Source organism: Mesoplodon mirus, assembly GCF_964341445.2.
Source record: "Mesoplodon mirus genome assembly, chromosome: 9".
NCBI lineage: Eukaryota > Metazoa > Chordata > Mammalia > Artiodactyla > Ziphiidae > Mesoplodon > Mesoplodon mirus.
Genome location: NC_138985.1, coordinates 63,304,542 through 63,324,882, shown reverse-complemented (window position 1 = coordinate 63,324,882; position 20,341 = coordinate 63,304,542). Strand labels below are relative to the sequence as shown.

Below are 20,341 nucleotides of genomic sequence, written 5' to 3'. Positions count from 1 at the left end.
GTGTATATGCAGAGGGAAAGGGCTACATGCAGAACAGCACAGTCAGCTCTGATTTCTATCTTGAAATTAGCCATGTGGTGGTCTGATCAGCATCATCTTGATTGTTTTAGGTACAGTTCATCTTTAGTTGGAGCGTTGGTTTTCTTGAGTCCAGTTCTCAGGCTTGTGGCAGCTCATGTCATGGCTACAGTCTGGTCATCATGTAGTTAACTTCTTCCACCTGGTGGGGGTTTCAGTATCTACAAAACAGCTCCAAAGATGTGGCTCAGAATATTATTTATAGCCCTTGAGGATGAACTAAAGGTCCTTGACTTTTCTTAATGATTATTATTTGGTATTATTTGACAGTTTTCCTTTGCTTCTGCATTTTCTCGTTTCTCTCATTAAATTTATTATTTGGCTAAAGTTTTTCTACAGACAAAAGGCGGGCGGAGGACGTGGAGGAAGTTCTGTCCTGGGAAGGCCCCATAGTGTCTTGCTCTGTTTCAGAGACTGGTTCAGAAAACAGGAGTGTTGGTGGATTGGAAAGATGAAGGAGCCCTTTTCTGTTTCCACTTTCTCAGTGGATACAGAAATGAGGTCATCAGCAGGGAATGATGATGAAGAAATGCCTTGGAGATTTTAGGAGAGAAAAGTTTGGAAGGGTCTTCTCAGAGTAAATTGTCTAGTAAAATGGACTAGTGGATTTATGGGCAGTAGTGTGTTAAGGGGAACCACTTGATATTGTGGTCATAAATTACGTGGTTCAATGTACAACCATTCAGGATGTTCCGCTTCTAGGGGTCAGACTTTGATTCATAGAAGAGTTAAGTTTTACCATGGTTGAGGTTTGGCCGATGAGCATAGTGGAGAGAGAGATGAGGAAGGGAGTGATTTTCATGATGAATCATGGACTGTAAGCTAGATTAGGGGGGTAAGAGGGAGGTGAAGGACACTGAAAAAGTAGTAGGTAGGGTCAATGGTTTAAAAGTCTCCAAATGAAATGGAGCTGGACCCCGTGGGGCCCTCCTAGGTATAAATCCTTTCTGTTTCCCCATTTCTTGTTTGTAGGTAATGGGCTTCATTCAGCCCCCTTGACCTTCCTCAAGTTCCAAATGGCAAACAGTTGCTTATCAGGTAACAGAGGGAATGAAGAAACAAAGGAGGGGCAGTCAAGAAACAATGGTGCAGCAATGCGGGAGGGTTCTGGTTCCTCCTCAAGGAATATACATAACCAATACCTTTGAGTTCTTTTTTTTTTTTTTTTTGCGGTAAGCGGGCCTCTCACAGTTGTGGCCTCTCCCGTTGCGGAGCACAGGCTCCGCGGCATGTGGGATCTTCCCGGACCGGGGCACGAACCTGTGTCCCCTGCATCGGCAGGCGGACTCTCAACCACTGCACCACCAGGGAAGACCCCTTTGAGTTCTTTTGTAGGAACTAAGGCCCCACGCAGGTGAAGGATGGTAACTTCAGGCTGAGCACAAGATTCCTGGAGCACCGCCCTGTTACCTCACTACCAACCAATCAGAAGAAAGTTTGCACACAGTGGAAGATAACGAAGACTCTGACCCCCTCCCCAAATGATTCTCTCTTTAAAAACTTTCATGGTCAAGCAGAATCTTCGGAGTTGGTTTTTGGTCACAAGTCTGCCTTCTCCCCAGGTTGCTGGACTCCTGATTAAATCAACCTTTTCTTTCCAACCAACACGCATCTCTCAAGTACTGGCTTTCCAGCCGAAGCTGGGTTCCGTAACACAAAGAGTTAAAGTGCGAGTTCTAGAGAAAGATGGGTAGGAGATGATAAATAAGGAGTGGGATAATTGAAATCAGGATTTGGGAGGCCTTTCACATATGTTCTGATTTAATACCGTACCAACTTTATAAAGAAATTTTTATTATCTTCATTTTAGATATGGGCAAATTGTGTTCATAAAGACTAAATAACTTGGCCAAGGTCACATAGTTAGTAAATGGCAGCGTTTGGATAGGAAATCAGAATATTTGCTTTTGTTTTTAAATTCCAAAACCTTTGTACTATACCAGCTGCCCCTGATTCAGTTGCACGATAGACAAAGGACAATCATTATTATGACTGAAAATGTTTACATTGTATTTGTTTTGCTTATTTCAGGCATATTATGGCATGCAAATAAATTTTTAAAAAGGGATCTCAGAATACATTTCTAATTTTTAAAACATCTCCTTATTTCCTTTAGAAAATGAGCGGGTTTAGAATTTGACTGAAAATGATTTTCACTTCCATCTTTCAAAATTCACAAAGAAGCATTCACACATTAGTTTTGAGTTAGCTGTTAACAGGAAGCAAATTCTACCTGGTCAGATAAAATTTCCCATGTGTTAAGAAGATCCTTCATTTTCCCACACTTAAAATTAAGTAGATTCCTACTTAATGATAAACTATGATCTTAAAAAAAGAAATAGAACTTAAGGTAATTTTGATTACCTCTACTTTAGGAGGCTTCAAAAATTTTTTACTGAGGTTCTAAGTTGGTGGTAGTAAGGATTTTATGCTTCAGTAGAGGAAAAAATGACTTTTTTTTTACACATCTTTATTGGAGTATAATTGCTTTACAATGTTGTGTTAGTTTCTGCTGTATAACAAAGTGAATTATCTATACATATACATATATCCCCATATTCCCTCCCTCTTGTGTCTCCCTTCCACCCTCCCTATCCTACCCCTCTAGGTGGTCACAAAGCACCCAGCTGATCTCCCTGTGCTATGCAGCTCCTTCCCACTAGCTATCTATTTTACATTTGGTAGTGTATATATGTCAATGCCACCCTCTCACTTAGTCCCAGTTTACCCTTCCCCCTCCCCGTGTCCTCAAGTCCATTCTCTAGGACTGCAAACAATGACATTTTAAATAGAAGGTTTTTCAGCCCAATAATTAAAATAACAATACTTAGCAGACTTCCACAATACTGCAAACAAACAAAACCAAAAATTGCATGGGCTGTTTTTGGTTTAAATTACAGACAGCCCTTTCCAGCAATACTTGTAGGTATAGAGGCTTGATTGAAATAGCTGCATAATTCCTTAGCAGAGGCTTTTCTTTGCTGTAATTACATTCATGTGCTGACTCATACTCTCTTAATTCCTAGATTTTATAATTCAAAGAAAAATATTCCCTTGAAATTTGAATACCTGGAAGACTCAAAAGCTGTTTTTTTTAAAAAAAAATGATTATTGTTATTATTATTACTCCTACTACTATACAATTCCTCCCCCTTTTTGATCTCACTCCTGCTGGCTCCAGTAATGGGGGTTTACTCACACGGCAGTGAAGGAGAAAGGTATCCAACATCAGGGCTGGGCTGGAGGAAAAGACTAGATATAGGTTTTTGACATAGAAGCCATTTATGATCTAAGCCTGGCCATAGTGCTTACCCTTGAATAGATCTCAGTAATAATGATCTTAAGGAAACAAAGAGTAAACTGTTTTCAGGCAAGAGAAGTAACAATAGCAAAGATAATAAATCAGTTGTAAAGACTCCTAGTTCTGTTTCAGTGGTAAAGATTAGCCTCAAGCACTTTCTTGAGCTGTTTTGAAGAATTTAAATCCCCCTGGAGCACTCAACCACCAGATAGAATGGAACCTAAGGAATGATGATGTTGACCTTTTCTGACCCTCATGACTTCAGTCAACTAAAGTGTGGACTCTGTTGACCATTGCCCCAATTCTATGCTGAATTTTCTTCACCTCAAGCCCTTTCATGAATATGCATGTAACCTTAGCTTAAAACTTCCCCAGTTTTGCTCTTTGGGGAGACACTGCTTTGGGAAAGATCCCTGGTGTTCTCCTTACTTGCTGCAAGTAATAAATTCTTCCTTCTCCCACTCTTTGGCTTGGTTGTGTCTTTTGGCTTGAGATCCACCAAGAGAGGAACCACTTTTTGGGTAACAGGATTCACCACTGGCACAGCCCAGTTTCTCTCAAGTGACTGCTTATTTTTGACTTTCTGTTTCTCTTTCCTTCATCCACTGAATGATTCTTTTTTTCTGAATTTACTTGTTCAGATTCCCAAGAGAGGGCATCTGGCTGGCTCTGCTAATAAACACTGACTCTGTAGGGTAATTTTTGTCTCTCACTGCTGGAGAGGTTGTTGGAGACTGATAGCAAGGTTAGGGGGCAGTTTTTGCAGACATCTTTCTGGTACCTCTCCTGTTGGGGGTGTGGTCTTGGATAAAGAGTGGGATGTGGATGGTGGAGCAATGACAGGTTTTGCTTCAGCAGATCTTGACCATGAAGCTTCACTATTTTGCTCGAAACCTTGGGAAATTTGTGAAGTATCCAACATACTCATGATAAAAATTATATTAAAAAAAAAAAGACAGCTGTCTGTTGGCTATACAACAGCTATTCTCTCCACCCTGTAGTGTTGTTCACCTCTCTCTGAGTAGCCATGATGTTCGTGGGAGGAGGAGAGAGAGGAGGAGGAGAATCTTGATTGTTCAGAGACAAATGTCCTTGTCAAAAGACTGGCTTTGGCAGGGCCAAGTAATGTAATCCTGGCAAAACATACTTGAGAAGATGAATGCTAGAGGCTTTTTGTGAAGAGTTTGCTGACTCTTGTAAAGAAATACAAGGCTTTTTTTACCTTGGGATATCTTTATCTGCATGAGATGCTTAGATCTGCAGCAGCCATGTTAGGGTCATGAGAGGAGCCAGTTACAAGTACACGTCACCCACCATTCTGATGGCAGAGCAGAATGATGGACATACTCCCGGTCTCATCAATGGTGCTGAGCTACCACATGAGCCAGCCCTGGAACCGCTGTGATGTCCAGTGGAAAATTACTCTGCTGCAATGGTTGCCTACAAGTATACTAGCTAGCAAGCTATCCCAGAAGTAAGGGAACAAACAGCAAGCCCTCACAGACCAAATTAAAATCCTCAAATCACATGATTTGCTAAATCAAATTAAAGCACACAGTGAGAAGCAAGAGGAAAGAAAAGGGTAGGTTAGCACGCTTAGGATAGGGTGCAAGTGGGGTGGCAGGACCACTCCAGCTAATGTGTACTGGGAGACACTGTATTCTTAGGATCTGCTTCTCTCTCTGCTGCATCTGCCTTCCCTGCTGATATGTAGTTACAAGGACCAGAGATGAGGTTTGGGCAAGCTCCACAGTTGCAAGGTGGCCTGAGCTAAGGACACCCACGTGCTGTATCTGAGAGACACAGGGACAAATACGCTTGGTCAGGAGCTGCAGCCTGCCAGTTAGCTTGATGAACAACCAGGAATTCTGTTGGTTCAGAGAAAACATGGGGCAGGAATGGGTGTCAGTAGCAGTTCTTAACCAGGGCAGTTTTACCCCCCAGTGTACATTTGGCAATGTCTGGAGACGTTTGTGATTGTCATGGCTGGTGTGTGTGTGTGTGTGTGTGTGTGTGTGTGTGTGTGTGTGTGTGTGTGTGTGTGTGTGTGTATGTGTGTGTGATGTGGCATCTAGTGGGTGGAGGTCATGGATGTTGCTAATCATGTGACAATGCATAAGGTACTCCCCAAGACAAAGAATTGTCTGGCCTGAAATGTCAGTATTGTGGAAGTTGAGAAATCCTGGGTGTTACCAATAGGTAGTTGAAATAAGACCTCATAAATATTAACTGTTTATGTATAAGCGTATCTTGCATATATAGTGTCTTTTTTTTTTTCAAATTTTATTTTTATTTTTGGCTGCGTTGGGTCTCCGTTGCGGGGCGCAGCCTTCTCATTGCAGTGGCTTCTCTTATTGCGGAGCACGGCGCGCAGGCTTCAGTAGTTGTGGTGCACGGGCCTAGCTGCTCTGCGGCATGTGGGATCTGCCCGGGCCAGGGCTCAAACCCATGTCCCCTGCACTGGCAGGCGGATTCCCAACCACTGCACCACCAGGGATGCCCTATAGTGTCTTTTATATATTTGTTATATCATGAACACTTATTACCCAGGTGCCTTAAAAATGTTACGTATCTTTTGGTCATCCATCCCTTTCTATCAATGTGAAGTACACACATGATCTTCTTACTTATGCTTTACACATCTTATGCATTCTGCCCACATCTAACAAAATTTTGCTTAGTAGCTACTTATCTGTACTTAAAACATCTTAAAAAGTGTTTTGCCTATATTTTATTTTATTTTTTTATTTTTTTTATTTTTTTGCCTATATTTTATAAACTTTAAATGTATTCACCTACCAGAATTGAAGAGTTGCAGAAGCAAATTCACATCACACCTGCCCTGGAATTTCTAACAAGAAATGATATCAGTGTCGTGGTTGTTTAAGCCACTTTTAGTTGTGTTTTCTACAACTTGCAGCTTAGAGCATTCTAGCTGTTTCCCCCGTAAAGTCAATAGGAAAGTGTATTCCAAAGACAAATGAAACAAGGACTTAGACTATAATTATAGGTTACCTAGATAGAAATGTAAGCATCAGATACTATAAGAAACTGACTCTCCTGCCTGCATTAATGTAATGTGTGTTTGATCTTTCTGTTTACATTCCAAGCATAGTAGCATAGTGCTTATCATGGTAGCTCTTGTGCTTAGAAATTCACCTTTTTTTATGATTGGGACAATTCTGGATGGTGACCTTCAGAGCACTGTGAAACACAGTTTTTTAGTTGGGTGAATGTTTATTAATAGAGGGGTAGATTTAGAAGTTTATATTTTTATTTATTAATGTGAATTTTATCTACATTTTACTGCTTTAGAAATTTAAAGACTTTAAGACTGTTTATTGGAGTTGTGCCTTGAGGTGCCTCTGTTAAAGGGGAAATTTTTTCCTCTTATATAGAATTAAAGAGAAGTATATTTAAGATGATGTAAACATTTAAAAATTATACAAGAAGGTGGTGGTTGTTTAGGAGAGATTTCAAAAAAGGTATTTTAAAATGCTGAAAGTATATTCTTTTTCATTTCTTCTAACTTTCTTTGCCTCTGTTTAATTTTTTTGTGGGGGAAACTAATATTTTGTTAGATAAAATATCACACGTAACATATGAGAAATGGTAAAGTATGGTAGTAGATCAAAAGTGTTTGATAAAAAGCTAAAGCAAGGATGTGGGGTGTGAGAAGAGTCAATAATTTCAAAGTTTTGGGCAAAGCAGTTGAAATGATGGTGTTGATGTTATCTGTTGTGGAAGGCTGTGGGCTGAGCAGGTGGTGGGGAATGGGTGAGGGTCAGAGAGTTTAGCCTTGGCATGTTAAGTTTGAGATGCCTATTAGATATTTAAGCAGTGATGTCCAGTAGGCAGTTACATCTACAGTTTGAGAAAAGGTCTGAATTGGAAATATATATTTAGAAATTGACAACATCTTAATACTTAAAGATGTGAGATAGGAAAAGAGCACCAAGGAATATAGGGGGACTAAGCCTCCTAGGAGTACCCCACTATTCAAAGGTTAGGGGAGAGAAACAGCAAAGAAGGATGTAAGGTATAATAAAAACTTAAATTAAAATCTTCACACACAAAAAAACTAAAGTAAAAAAGGGAAGAATAAGATGTCTTAAAAATAATGGTAGTTTCCTAGAATTGCTGAACTAGATCGGTGGAACTAGCTCTGCTAAGCAACGGGGTGACAGGTGATTTAGTCAGTTTAGCCTCATATCCTTTTACAAGTACTAGGCTGTGTGTGTGAGAGAGAGAGAGAGAAAGAGAGAGAGAGAGAAAAAGAGAGAGACGTATAAAGTTTTATTTTTGTTTTAAAATCTGGATTAAAGAATCATTCAAGCTGGGCTTCCCTGGTGGCGCAGTGGTTAAGAATCTGCCTGCCAATGCAGGGAACACGGGTTCAAGCCCTGGTCCGGGAAGATCCCACATGCTGTGGAGCAGCTAAGCCCATTGCCACAGCTACTGAGCCTGCATTCTAGAGCCCGCGAGCCACAACTACTGAGCCCATGCGTCTAGAGCCCGTGCTCTACAACAAGAGAAGCCACCGCAGTGAGAAAAGCTCGCCCACTGCAACAGAGTAGCCCCCACTCGCCGCAACTAGAGAAAGCCCGCGCCCAGCAATGAAGACCCAACGCAGCCAAAAATAAATAAATAAAATAAATAAATTTATAAAAGAAAAAACAAAACAAAACAAAAAAAAAGAATCATTCAAGCTGGAATGTTGTAAACTTAATGGTGATTTTCAAATGATTTACATTTTCAAGGTCCTCTTTCATCAGCATTTCTCTCTGTTGCAGTGATTTGCTGTCCTCTGAATACGTGGAGAGACACATTGAACATGGAGGGAAGACTGTGGAAGTGAAAGTAAGTAAAATTTTTCTCTTGGGGAAACTTTTGAGAATCTTTTAAGTACTGATTATGATCTTAATCTTCAGTGATACTTCCAATGTAGTTTTGGGGTTTTTATATTTCAGAATTTATCAAGAGAGGGTGTCACTGACTTAGGGAAAAAAATTTAGTTACCAGAAAATGAATTCTTACTGTACTACCGGAATTGTTGGAGTTATGCTTTGTGGGATTAATATTACTGCAAGTAGTTCTCTTTTAGATTATGTCACAGAAAATAATTTCTGAAATTTGCTTTTAAGGTTAGCGCTGAGAATCAAGAGGTGAAATCTTGGGTCCAGGGTAGGTGCCTGGCTTTGCATTCATTTGGGAAAGATTTCTCTGGTAAAATTATGAACTTATTATGTCCACAGGGATGTCCCAGGGAGTTTTAAGTCCCTGGAGACAAATCTCAAGATATTGGTTCTTGTCAGGTAAGTTCTGAAAAAGATTACATACCAAAAAAAAAAAAATTTCTCCAGTTATAGGCGTAAGAATGTATGTGTCTTTCATATCAGTGAGGATGTTTGAGGCATATGAGACCAAACCCCACCCAAAAGTTTCTTTAGAACCAATGTTTAGTATAAAGAGTTTTAGCTAAGTGTTTATTTTCTTCTGAACAGCATTCAGACTATCTATTCTGCCTTATCAGAATTATAATGCCATATATATATATATATATATGTATGTATAAAGAAAACAAATATGTATATTTGCTTTCTTTTTCTGATTATCCATTTAATTTGTACTCATTTTAGAAAACTTGTTAGTGGAGAAAAATGTATCAAAAAAGGAAAAATCATCCATAAACTCATCACTGACAGATAAACTTTGTTTTCATTTTGTTGTATTTCCTTCTAGTATTTTTTTTGTCCTGTGCATGTATTTATATTTTCATATTTTACAGAGTTGGTATCATACGTATTTACAATATTGTATCTTGCTTTTTAACAGTAAACATTATATTGTAAACATTTTCTAAAGTTACTTTCCTTTAAACTTATGTCTACTGCTTTTCAATTTAAATGTATTACTGTAACAAAGCGTTTTATTTAAATTAAACTCTGTTATCAATAACAAAAATAAATTACATTGTCCTAGTCCAGTGACAAGTGAAGGGGATTGGATTTTGCAATTATATGTTAACTAAAAAAAGAAAACTTTTTATTACGGAACGTCTCAAACATATACAGAGGTAAAAAGAATACTACAATGAACTCCTACATACCCATTATCCAGCATCAATAGTTATAAGCATTTTGATAATATTTTCACTCTCTACGTGTGTGTAGTATTTTAAACTGTCAGGAGGAAGAAATTTTTCTCTACCCTTCTAGGTTCTTCTAGCTGCTCTGTGAATTAAATATACGTGAGACAAATTAACAGGACAAAAATCAAACAAAAGTTTGATAACATGTACACATGGGAGGGACCAAGAACTGAGTAATTCACCAAAAAGGCTGACACCCTCACCTTAAATACCATCTTCAGCCAAAGACAAAAGATGTTGAGGGTAGTGGTTTGGGAGCTCAAAGAGGGGGAAGGCAATTCACATGGAGATGGAAAAGCAAATGTTTGGTAACCAGATGTTTGCTGGGCCACATAGAGACAGTGGGACACAGAGAGGAGTTTTAGCAACAGACTTTGCTAGGTTCCTCCCTGTCTACACACCTAGTTCATCCTGTAGTCATCTGTGGTGCTGGCTCCCTTCCTGGAACAGGTCCTCTAACCACACTCTTTGGGTAGTTTTAGGGAAGGTCCAAGTTTCTTCCTGAGTCTTTTGGGGTCTTGATTATTTTCAGCTCCAAATAATCCATATGCCAAAGAGACATTTTGGGGTGGCAAATTTTGTTCCTCTGCAAAAGCAAATTCCACACATTGGGACATTTTTCCCAGGAAATAAATCTTCACACATCTATACATTTCTAAATGATAAACACTTAAAGCAAGATGTTAATTTTTACAAGTGATCTAGATATAATAATTATGCCAGTCCCTCTAGAAAGTTATTCTAAACTTATTTGAAAACTGACTAATTGAATGTTTGATTGATTTATATCACTGTGTTACATCAGAAAGCATATTAGGATTCTTCTTAGTATGACATAAGAAAATGGAGCCATTTTGCTTATAGTTGGAAAAATATTTAACTAGATTTAGAATCTCTGGACTCCTTTTAATCTCATCCTTGTTTATTTGATTTCATTTTCTATTTTGTGTGATGCTTTTCGGAATGCAGAGTGTATCTTATTCCTTTGCTAAATTAGAGAAGAGAGGAAAACAGGCAGTTCACTATTTATTTCCATTTACGTCTGTCAGTGGAATGATGAAATGCAAATATAAGCATGGAGGTTTGGAGGGTGGATCCAGCAATAGCTATCTGCTGTCTCTACAGTAGTATCCCTTTGCAGGAAACTTATATTAATCAACAAAGCATAGTCCACTCAGATCATTAGGCTCCATGGGTATATATAACACCCAGAACACGGACTTTACCACACAACCACTGCTGATTTTCCAGCCTGAGAATTTCATTTTCTTCCTTGATGGTTTGCCTAACTCCCAAGCCTATCCAACCAGGGAAATGTAAATCCAAACTTCATCCAAACCCTAGAGCCAGAGGAATTTATCCCATTAAGAAAACCACTTTGATCTAACCCATCACCCCAATTTGTTTTTAGCCCATTTAAAACTCAAAACTCTCCTCTGGGTTTTTTCCAGAAACCATATTGAAAGCGTTGAGTCCTGTCCCATCAAATCAAAGTCAGTAGCCAGTTATTTTCCTGCTGGTTTCCTCATGTCTTGCCCTCTGTGCTTAGCTCTTTGGGAGTTTCTTTTTACATGGAGTCTGTTAGATCTCCATTCTTTACTAATGACTCAGAATTTTCTTAAGTTTCTCTTTTTACTATACATTATGAGTCGAGTAAAACTGTAAAATTATAACATTTCATATTTTTCTTTTTCTTCCCTCTACTCCTTAAAAAAAAAACCCAGAATATTTTATTCCTCTTTTATCTCCTACATTAGTTTGCTAGGGCTGCCATAACGAAGTCGCATAGACAGGGTGGCTTGAACAGAGAAATTTATTTTATTTTCTCACAGTTCTGGAGGCTAGAAGTCCAAGATAAAGGTGTCAGCAGGGTTGGTTTCTTTAAGCCTCTCTCTTTGGCTTACAGATGGCTGTCTTCTCTCTGTGTCTTCACATGATCTTCTCTCTGTGTGTATCTGTATCCTAATTTCTTCTTAGAAGGACACCAATCCAGTCATATTGGATCAGGGCCCACCCTAATGACCTCATTTTAACTTAATTACCTCTTGAAAAACTCTATCTCCAAATATAGTTATAATCTGAGGTACTAGGGGTTAGGACTTCAACACACGAATTTTAGGGGAACACAATATAAAATTCAACCTTCCCTAAGAGGCCTATGAATTTTTTTCTAAATTGGCTTTTCTCCTGGCATTGAAGTGTTTGAAAGGGTATATGGGATCAAAGCAAAACTGTAGGTAAGAACTTTTTGTTTTTTGTCAGTTGGCACAAACATAATCATATTGATCTTTTTTTCATATAAAGTTATTCATTTTATTTATTTATTTTTGGCTGTATTGGGTCTTTGTTGCTGTGCACAGGCTTTTCTCTAGTTGGGGCAAGTGAGGGGCTACTCTTCGTTATGGTGCATGGGCTTTTCACTGCAGTGGATTCTCTTGTTGCAGAGCACGGGCTCTAGGTGCTCGGGCTTCAGTAGTTGTGGCACACAGGCTCAGTAGTTGTGGCTCATGGGCTCTAGAGCACAGGCTCAGTAGTTGTGGCTCATGGGCTTAGTTGCTCTGCGGCATGTGGGATCTTCCCGCACCAGGGCTCGAACCTGTGTCCCCTGCGTTGGCAGGTGGATTCTCAACCACTGCACCACCAGGGAAGCCCAATCATATTGATCTTGAGGATGCAAAATTAAAATCAAAATAATTATCAAGTCTGATTTAAACAATGGCTAGAAACCAGTCTGGTAAATGACTCTGCTCAGGTGTCATGGAACCTTTATTTGTGAAAATTCAGGTGCAGTACGTTTGATTTAAGGGTGTGAGTATGTATGTGGGAAAAGGAAGACATTTTCATGAAAAAAAAATACTTAATAGCTACTTTGGTGAATCTTTTAGATTGCAATTTTATTTTTAAAATCTTTTTAATTGTAAAATACAACACTGACACAAAAATGACTAAAGAGTGAACACCCGATAACCACTATCCAGTTTAAGAAATAGACCTTGAAGGGCTTCCCTGGTGGCGCAGTGGTTGGGAGTCCGCCTGCCGATGCTGGGGACACAGGTTCGTGCACCGGTCCAGGAGGATCCCACATGCCGTGGAGTGGCTGGACCCATGAGCCATGGCCGCTGAGCCTGTGCGTCCGGAGCCTGTGCGTCCGGAGCCTGTGCTCCGCAATGGGAGAGGCCACAGCGGTGAGAGGCCCGCGTACCGCAAAAAAAAAAAAAAAAAAAAAAAAATAGACCTTGGCCTACTTTTCCATGTGCTGTTTCCCAAGCCCAGGTCCCTCCCTCCTCCTCTTGTAAGACATGTAAACAGTATCCTGACTTTTGTGGTTATTTTTTCCTTAATTTTGTTTATAGTTTTATCACCCAAGTGTGTCCTAGAGTTTAGGTTTGTGTGTTTAGGTTTTTTTTTTTTTTTACTAAGTTTTTAAAACTCTCCTTTAATCCATTGGTTTCCGCTTATCTTTCTCTTTTTAATCTTCCTTACAATTTATTGATATTTGTTGAAGAAATCAGGTTGTTTATCCTATACAGTCTCTCACAGTCTGGGTTTTGCTCTTGATTGTGATTTTATATTTACAGTAAAAGGAAATATATTTTAGTGATCTTTCCTTAAGGTAATGATTTGTATTATCTGCAAGACATTCTATGTCTCATGGAAGGTTGTTTTATTCCAATCATAGAGGTGCATAATCCTGATCTTGAAGTTCTATCTAAACCCTTTTTTTTTTACCCAAAGTTTTCAAAGAAAGGCTTTAAGCAGAAAAAAACATGATAGATACTTTTTTTTTTTTTTTTTTTTTTTTTCCGTACGCGGGCCTCTCACTGTTGTGGCCTCTCCCGTTGCGGAGCACAGGCTCCGGATGCGCAGGCTCAGCGGCCATGGCTCACGGGCCCAGCCGCTCCGCGGCATATGGGATCCTCCCAGACCGGGGCACGAACCCGTATCCCCTGCATCGGCAGGCGGACTCTCAACCACTGCGCCACCAGGGAGGCCCGATAGATACTTTTTATTTGTTCCTTTAATAAAACATATTAATATCATCTTTCACTTCATTTATTTCCAACTCATTTAAAAATTAAATTTGAAATTTGCCCCTTAGTTGAGGGAGAATTTTTGTGTGTTTGACATAAACTTTAAAAAGAATTTAAACATAAAACCTCTATTAATCAGAATACCCTGGGAACAAAAGCTTTTTATTTTGATTGTGGCCAACTATGGTTCTGGCTTCTTAAGACAAAGGAAACTGAAATTGATGAGTAGCAGCGAATTAGTCTAAACCATGCAGTTTGTTGTTTTATTGTTAGCTAACTTTTTTATCTTGAAGCTGACAACTGCCAATATGCTGGTCAGTCTAAGTCTCGATTATATAGGCTCTGGTTAATCAGTATTATAATCCTAATAACAGTAATCACTAACATTTATTGTTCATGATGTGACAGGCGTATGAATTTACATATATTCAATCCTCAAAACAACCTGCGATTATAAATATAACTATTATCCCACTTGACAGGAAACTGAGGTATAGAGAGGTTACATAACTTGCTGAAAGTAGCACAGTAAGGAGGGGTAGAGCTGCAGTTTGAACCTAGGTTATCTAACTCCAGAGCTGACTCTTATACCATATTATCTCTATATATTCTACAGTACGTAAAATAGGATAGCTATACAAATTGATAGGCATTTTATGTAGACTTATTATATACATAGCTCATTTTTTTGGAGGTCCCTAACAATTACTCCTTTATAGTCTTCTCTTTAAACTGAAATTGTGGTCCAAGTGAAGAGCCTTTAGGTATCCCTCTTAAATTTGGTTATGCAGATGGGTAGCTTTTTTTTTTTTTTTTTTGCGGTACTCGGGCCTCTCAGTGCTGTGGCATCTCCCATTGCGGAGCACAGGCTCCGGACGCGCAAACTCAGCAGCCATGGCTCACGGGCCCAGCTGCTCCGCAGCATGTGGGATCCTCCCAGACCGGGGCACGAACCCGTGTCCCCTGCATCGGCAGGCGGACTCCCAACCACTGCGCCACCAGGGAAGCCCGCAGTTGGGTAGCTTTTAGATAACATCAGTTGCCTTGGGCAAAAATGGTAAAGACACTCTCTAGTACAAAGTCTGTTTTATTTTTCATATCTCAGGAAAATAGCCATAGTAGGAGTTTTAGAACACTAGGAGAGGAATGGTAAATCCTCTAGATATGTATGGATGGGGGAGGAAGTGGATTATCCTTGGAGTCAAAAAGTAAAAATAGACGTCTTGGTAGAGATATGATTAATTGTATTATTACCAATGAAAGATCATGACCAGTCATCAATATTATTAGTTCTGATAGTGTTTTTTTGGTTAAATTATTTGATCTGTTATGATAATAATCAAAAGTAATAGCTGCTGAATGTCTTTTTTTATTAGTTCAAATTATTTCTAAACTGTATGTGAGCACTCCCAACTCGTCCTTGAATCAGGGTACCAATCATTAAGGATGTAGAGACACGCATTTTCCAGTATTGACTTTTGACTGGCACTTAACTGGTTACTACCCATCACTTAATTGAATTGAGTGCACTCAAGGATCATTGTCTCAAAGTCTTAATTATGTCCATAGTGGCAGTAAGAAGATGGATAAGAAGGCAAAAGCAAAGGGTCAGGGTTTAAGTCTGGAAATGGGTGAAGGAATTGGAGAGAGTGTTATGTGTTGGGGAGCAGGTGTCAGGGGAGAAAGTGTCTGCTTAATGGGTGGGAGAGGTTATTGTGACTCTAGAGAACCTTTTACTCTGATGGAATGGTGGTGTAATTTTCCTTTAAAAATATTGTTCAGGCAAACTGAAATGGCCACAGTCACTTCTGGAAACAGAGTATCAGGGATGTTGATATAGAAGCAAGTAGAAAGCCTGAGTGTTTTTTACAAGATAGTTTTTCTCCTGGTGGTCACATCCATCACCCCTCCCTGAGGTTGGAGGTCCATGAAAGATTTTTAGCTCAGCACAATATCACCTCCCAGCAGGTGTTTGTGCTACCAGTAGACTCTCTAGGAATATAAATTCCTTTTGCATTCATTTTTCTAAGTCAGATTTCCATTTCAATTCTATTTTCTTAAAAAAATATATACCTTTGTTTTTTTTTAAACCCCACCTTAATTTTTTTGTCTTCCACAATGAATGTGTCAGTAACAAGCAAAAAATACTAGTGGAGGGCTTCCCTGGTGGCGCAGTGGTTGAGAGTCCGCCTGCCGATGCAGGGGACACGGGTTCGTGCCCCGATCCCGGAAGATCCCACATGCCGCGGAGCGGCTGGGCCCGCGAGCCATGGCCGCGGAGCCTGTGTGTCCGGAGCCTGTGCTCCGCAACGGGAGAGGCCACAGCAGTGAGAGGCCCGCGTACAGCAAAAAAAAAAAAAAAAAAAAAAAAATACTAGTGGAGGACAGGTATAAGAAATCACTTAGAAAAATTTATGTATGCTGACTGTCAGGACAACAGATACCTTCCTGGCTCATGCTAACTTTCTAGCTTCTATAAACCTAAAAAGCATCCATAGAAAATTGCTTGTGATCTTGAATTGTATTCACACTTTCTCATACTGTTTTCTAGATTTCTCCACGAGGACTGTAATTCTCAATACTTGAATACTTCAAATGTGCACAATATGTTAAAAGAATAATGTTTCTTAAGGTGTCTTTAAAAATATATATATTTATTTATTTTTGGCTGCATTGGGTCTTCGTTGCTACGCGCCAGCTTTCTCTCGTTGCGGAGAGCAGGGGTTACTCTTCGTTGCAGTGTGCAGGTTTCTCATTGTGGTAGCTTCTGTTGCGGAGCACAGGCTCTAGGCACACAGGCTTCAGTAGTTGTGGTATGTGGGCTCAGTAGTTGCAGCGCCCAGGCTTAGTTGCACCGCGGCATGTGGTACCTTCCCAAACCAGGGCTTGAACCCGTGTCCCCTGCATTGGCAGATGGATTCTTAACCACTGCGCCACCAGGGAAGCCCCAGTTAAAGATCTTTAGTTGGTTCTTTGAGGGGCTCCTGCTGCAATGATAGGAATGTTTGGCAGATGCAACTACCCATATGTTAGAATCTGTATTTGTGTTCTTCTGCTGCACTTTCTGGGAGATTGAGGTTAAGGACTCAGAGCACTGAGCCTAAACTCTGAGAGCAGAACCTCTGGAGCAGGATGAAGGAAAACTTCAGATGCAGGTGACACAGGTGGTGGTATGGGCATGCAGGTACCTCACACAGGTTCTTTTGCCAGAGCGAAAATTTCAGATGTCATAGCTATGGACATGATATCTTTTTACACTACTAAAAATCAAATTAACCACAAATATACACATTTTAAAATTAGAGGACTTGGAGAAATTTCTTAAGTCCATTCTCTGAAACAGTTTAGCCATGACTTAACATCAGTATGACTAGTAATAAAATTAGAATGATTAAAAAATATTGATCAATGTATTTTCCTTATACACAATATTTACTTATTAGCTGTAGCTAAACTAGTTTTAAATTTTATTATATTTAATGACTTCATTAGCTCCTAACTGCTGACATAAATGATTTTTCTTAAACCTCGGGATATAAGAATCCTACAAGAATGAGATCTAGACTTTCTAAAAAATAAATATACAAATAGGGTTAAACTTCTAGTAATTTGATAAAAAATTATTGAATTGAATTTTAGGGATGGTGGGATTCAATTCCAGGATCTTCTAATTTAGAGATGACCAGCACAGGAAACCTTGTCCTTTGGGTCCTCTTGGTTTGAGCTACTGCCCATTTTTAAATACTTTCATTTTTAAGTGGTGAATTATATCAGAAGGAGGATTCATTAATTTTCTCTATTACTGTTGCAAGCACCATGATATCCTCACTAAAATATTATAAAGTATTTTAAATGCTGAACAAAAGTATAGTGGAAGGGCTTCCCTTCCCTGGTAGCGCAGTGGTTGAGAGTCCGCCTGCCGACGCAGGGGATGTGGGTTCATGCCCCAGTCCAGGAGGATCCCACGTGCCGCGGAGCGGCTGGGCCCGTGAGCCGTGGCCGCTGGGCCTGCGAGGCCGGAGCCTGTGCTCTGCGACGGGAGAGGCCACAGCAGTGAGAGGCCCGTGTACAGCAAAAAAAAAAAAAAAAAAAAAAAGTATAGCGGAAAAACCATATATTTGATGGTTGATGTATGGGAGTCCTAGTGAGCTGCTTTCACTGATTGATAATTATTGATAATTATCATATGTTACTGTCTTACTGTACTGTGGAAAGACTAGGCTTTCATTTGCTATCTATTAACTCCAAGGCTACATCTTATCTTAGAGGCAAATAACAGCTGCCAGTGGTTTAATGCTAGACACTTGGAAGAGTTAAGCACTTCTCACAAAGCCAAACTCATTTTGCTTCCTTAAGACTATTGGTGGCATGTTCTCTCCAGCTAATGAAACACTCACTTTAACTGAATTTTTAAATATAATGACTTGCTATAATGACTTTATATCATTCTCAAAATTTTGTATTTTTGCAAATAAATAATTATTATACCCATAAGTGTTCATTTTACCATTCTGGATTTCCCATTTTGTACAATCTCTACCTCTTTGAATAATGTTCATACTTTTGATGGGATCACCACTTGTAACTGGACTGAGGAGTAATAAGAGTAGAATTACTAGTAGCAGTTGAAGAAATAGCAAACATTTGTATGGTACTTACTATGTTCCAGGCACTAGTCTAATAAGTGTTTTACGTATTTTACGTCATTTAATCCCTCAGTAGTACCATTGGCATCCTCATTTTGCAGATGAGGAAACTGAGCACATAAAGTTTAACTAACTTGCCCAGGAATTTGTAGCCAAGCAGCCTGGTGCCGCAATTCATGCTAATATCCACTATAGTCTATCCCCTCTGTGGAAACCAATAATTATAGTAGCAGAGGAATCAAAATGCAAATATTTAAATTACAGCACTTCATTTTACCATTTGCAATTATATCTTCCTTAGTAGATGTTTTAGTAAGACATGAATTGAAGATGTAACTGTTTGGTTCAGGTGAGTCTTTTATTCTAAACATAAAATTTCCATTATGCTAAAGAAAAGTAAATGCCTTGTAAGGAAGCCCTGTTTTTTCAACTGTTTTCTCTTGAAGTTTATTTTTAGCTCTTCTATGTACTCCTTAGAAGTTAGACTGAGTATTGTTCAGTAGGGGGAATTGCTGTGGCTTTTAAACTGTAGCCATATGAAATATGTGGCCATCTTGCACATGGCAAACACATGGCTCAATTCTAATGCCCATTGTACGCTTATGTGTACATTTGTCTGTGTGTGGAGGAAATGTGAAGTTTTATGGACAAGAGTAGCGAAGCTGAAACATGTCATCATTCTGCCAAAAGACTAGAAGATATTTGGTTGTATCCCTGCCAAGGTGCTTCAAAATGCCTGTCCCTGGGCTTCCCTGGTGGCGCAGTGGTTGAGAGTCCGCCTGCCGATGCAGGGGACACGGGTTCGTGCCCCGGTCCGGGGGAATCCCACATGCCATGGAGCGGCTGGGCCCGTGAGCCATGGCCACTGAGCCTGTGCGTCCGGAGCCTGTGCTCCGCAACGGGAGAGGCCACAGCGGTGAGAGGCCCACATACCACAAAAAAAAAAAAAAAAAATGCCTGTCCCCCTTCCTTCCCCGCCCCTCACCCCCACACACATACCCAGGGAAGAGAGTAAAAGATCTGCACAAATCTCATAAACAAACTGATAAAATATTTGTTTCTTCCTCACATGCAACAGTTATTCCAGGTATGTCTCCTAACTTTACTTTTTATCTGCTGACAGTCATCTATTTAGCGTCTTTTTGATGAGCTGGACACTGTGCATTTTTCCCCTGGCAGGCTTGTGCAGACATATGTTCCTCTGCCATCTTGTAATCAGTGTGGTTTCAGGGGGGTCTCAGGTTTCATGATTTAGTTCTCTTTATATTATTGGAAAAAATTCTTTGGGGATTAAGTAAATTTTGCTTTCCCTTGGGACCAAAGCAAGGTTGCTCTGGGTCCATCACCATGAATAATGCATCAGCTGCCTTAATGGCATTGTTAAGATTGCAAGTAGTCTTGACTCTGTAGCCTGAAGAAAATATATTGGCCCATTACCAGTTTATACAGGTCAGGTACCTTAGTGCTGGGGGTAAGGAGAAATGGAATGTGACAGCTGGTGTCAGCATGAGTTCTGTTTCTAAGCTCTGTAACCTATTTCAGTAGGAAGTCCTCTTTATTTTCTTTCCAGTGTAAGTTTTTTTTTCAGTTAAATATCTAAAGAATTATTTCATCTGTTAATATTCAAGATGTTATCTATAAACTTAAAAAGACATGTTCAGCCATAAATTTAAAAACATTTGAAGTAGCACTAATAGTATTTCTATATATGGAGCCAATTAACTATTTTATAATAGAATATTGTTCCTATTTTAATTCTAATTACAGAACTAATCTTTGTATTATATAATATCTTATACAAATATACTGTCAGAAAATTTTTTGAAATTAGAGTGAACTATGATTGAGCAGGAAATTGTGGAAATGTTGTTTTTGACGAGTTTGAAACTGGTTTGAAGCACCCCCCCCCAAAAAAATCACAAATTATTCCCTGGGTGTTGTCCCAAACTAGTATTATTTTATTTTTCATTTATAAAAAAATTCTTATTTTCTGGTGAATAAGTGGCCACTGTAAAAATAAGAACAGGTAATAAGGACCAGAGAATTAGTACCTTGGTATTGAGTAGTTTGGGTGTTTTCAACCATGTTTGGGAGTAATTGATTAGATTTCCAGTTGATGTTTTATCATAGTAAA

General features: G+C 39.4%; 1 protein-coding gene across 12 annotated transcripts in view; it reads left to right on the top strand.

Annotated features, from left to right (window-relative positions):
- ADAM22 (ADAM metallopeptidase domain 22) overlaps positions 1 to 20,341 on the top strand; it is a 244,763-nt gene that overhangs the window by 118,203 nt on the left and 106,219 nt on the right. For all 12 annotated transcript variants that reach the window (XM_082631935.1, XM_082631936.1, XM_082631931.1 and 9 more), the window contains exon 4: positions 8,173 to 8,239. In XM_082631935.1, the coding sequence (XP_082488061.1) occupies positions 8,173 to 8,239 (67 nt within the window). The remainder of the gene's footprint in view (positions 1 to 8,172; positions 8,240 to 20,341) is intronic.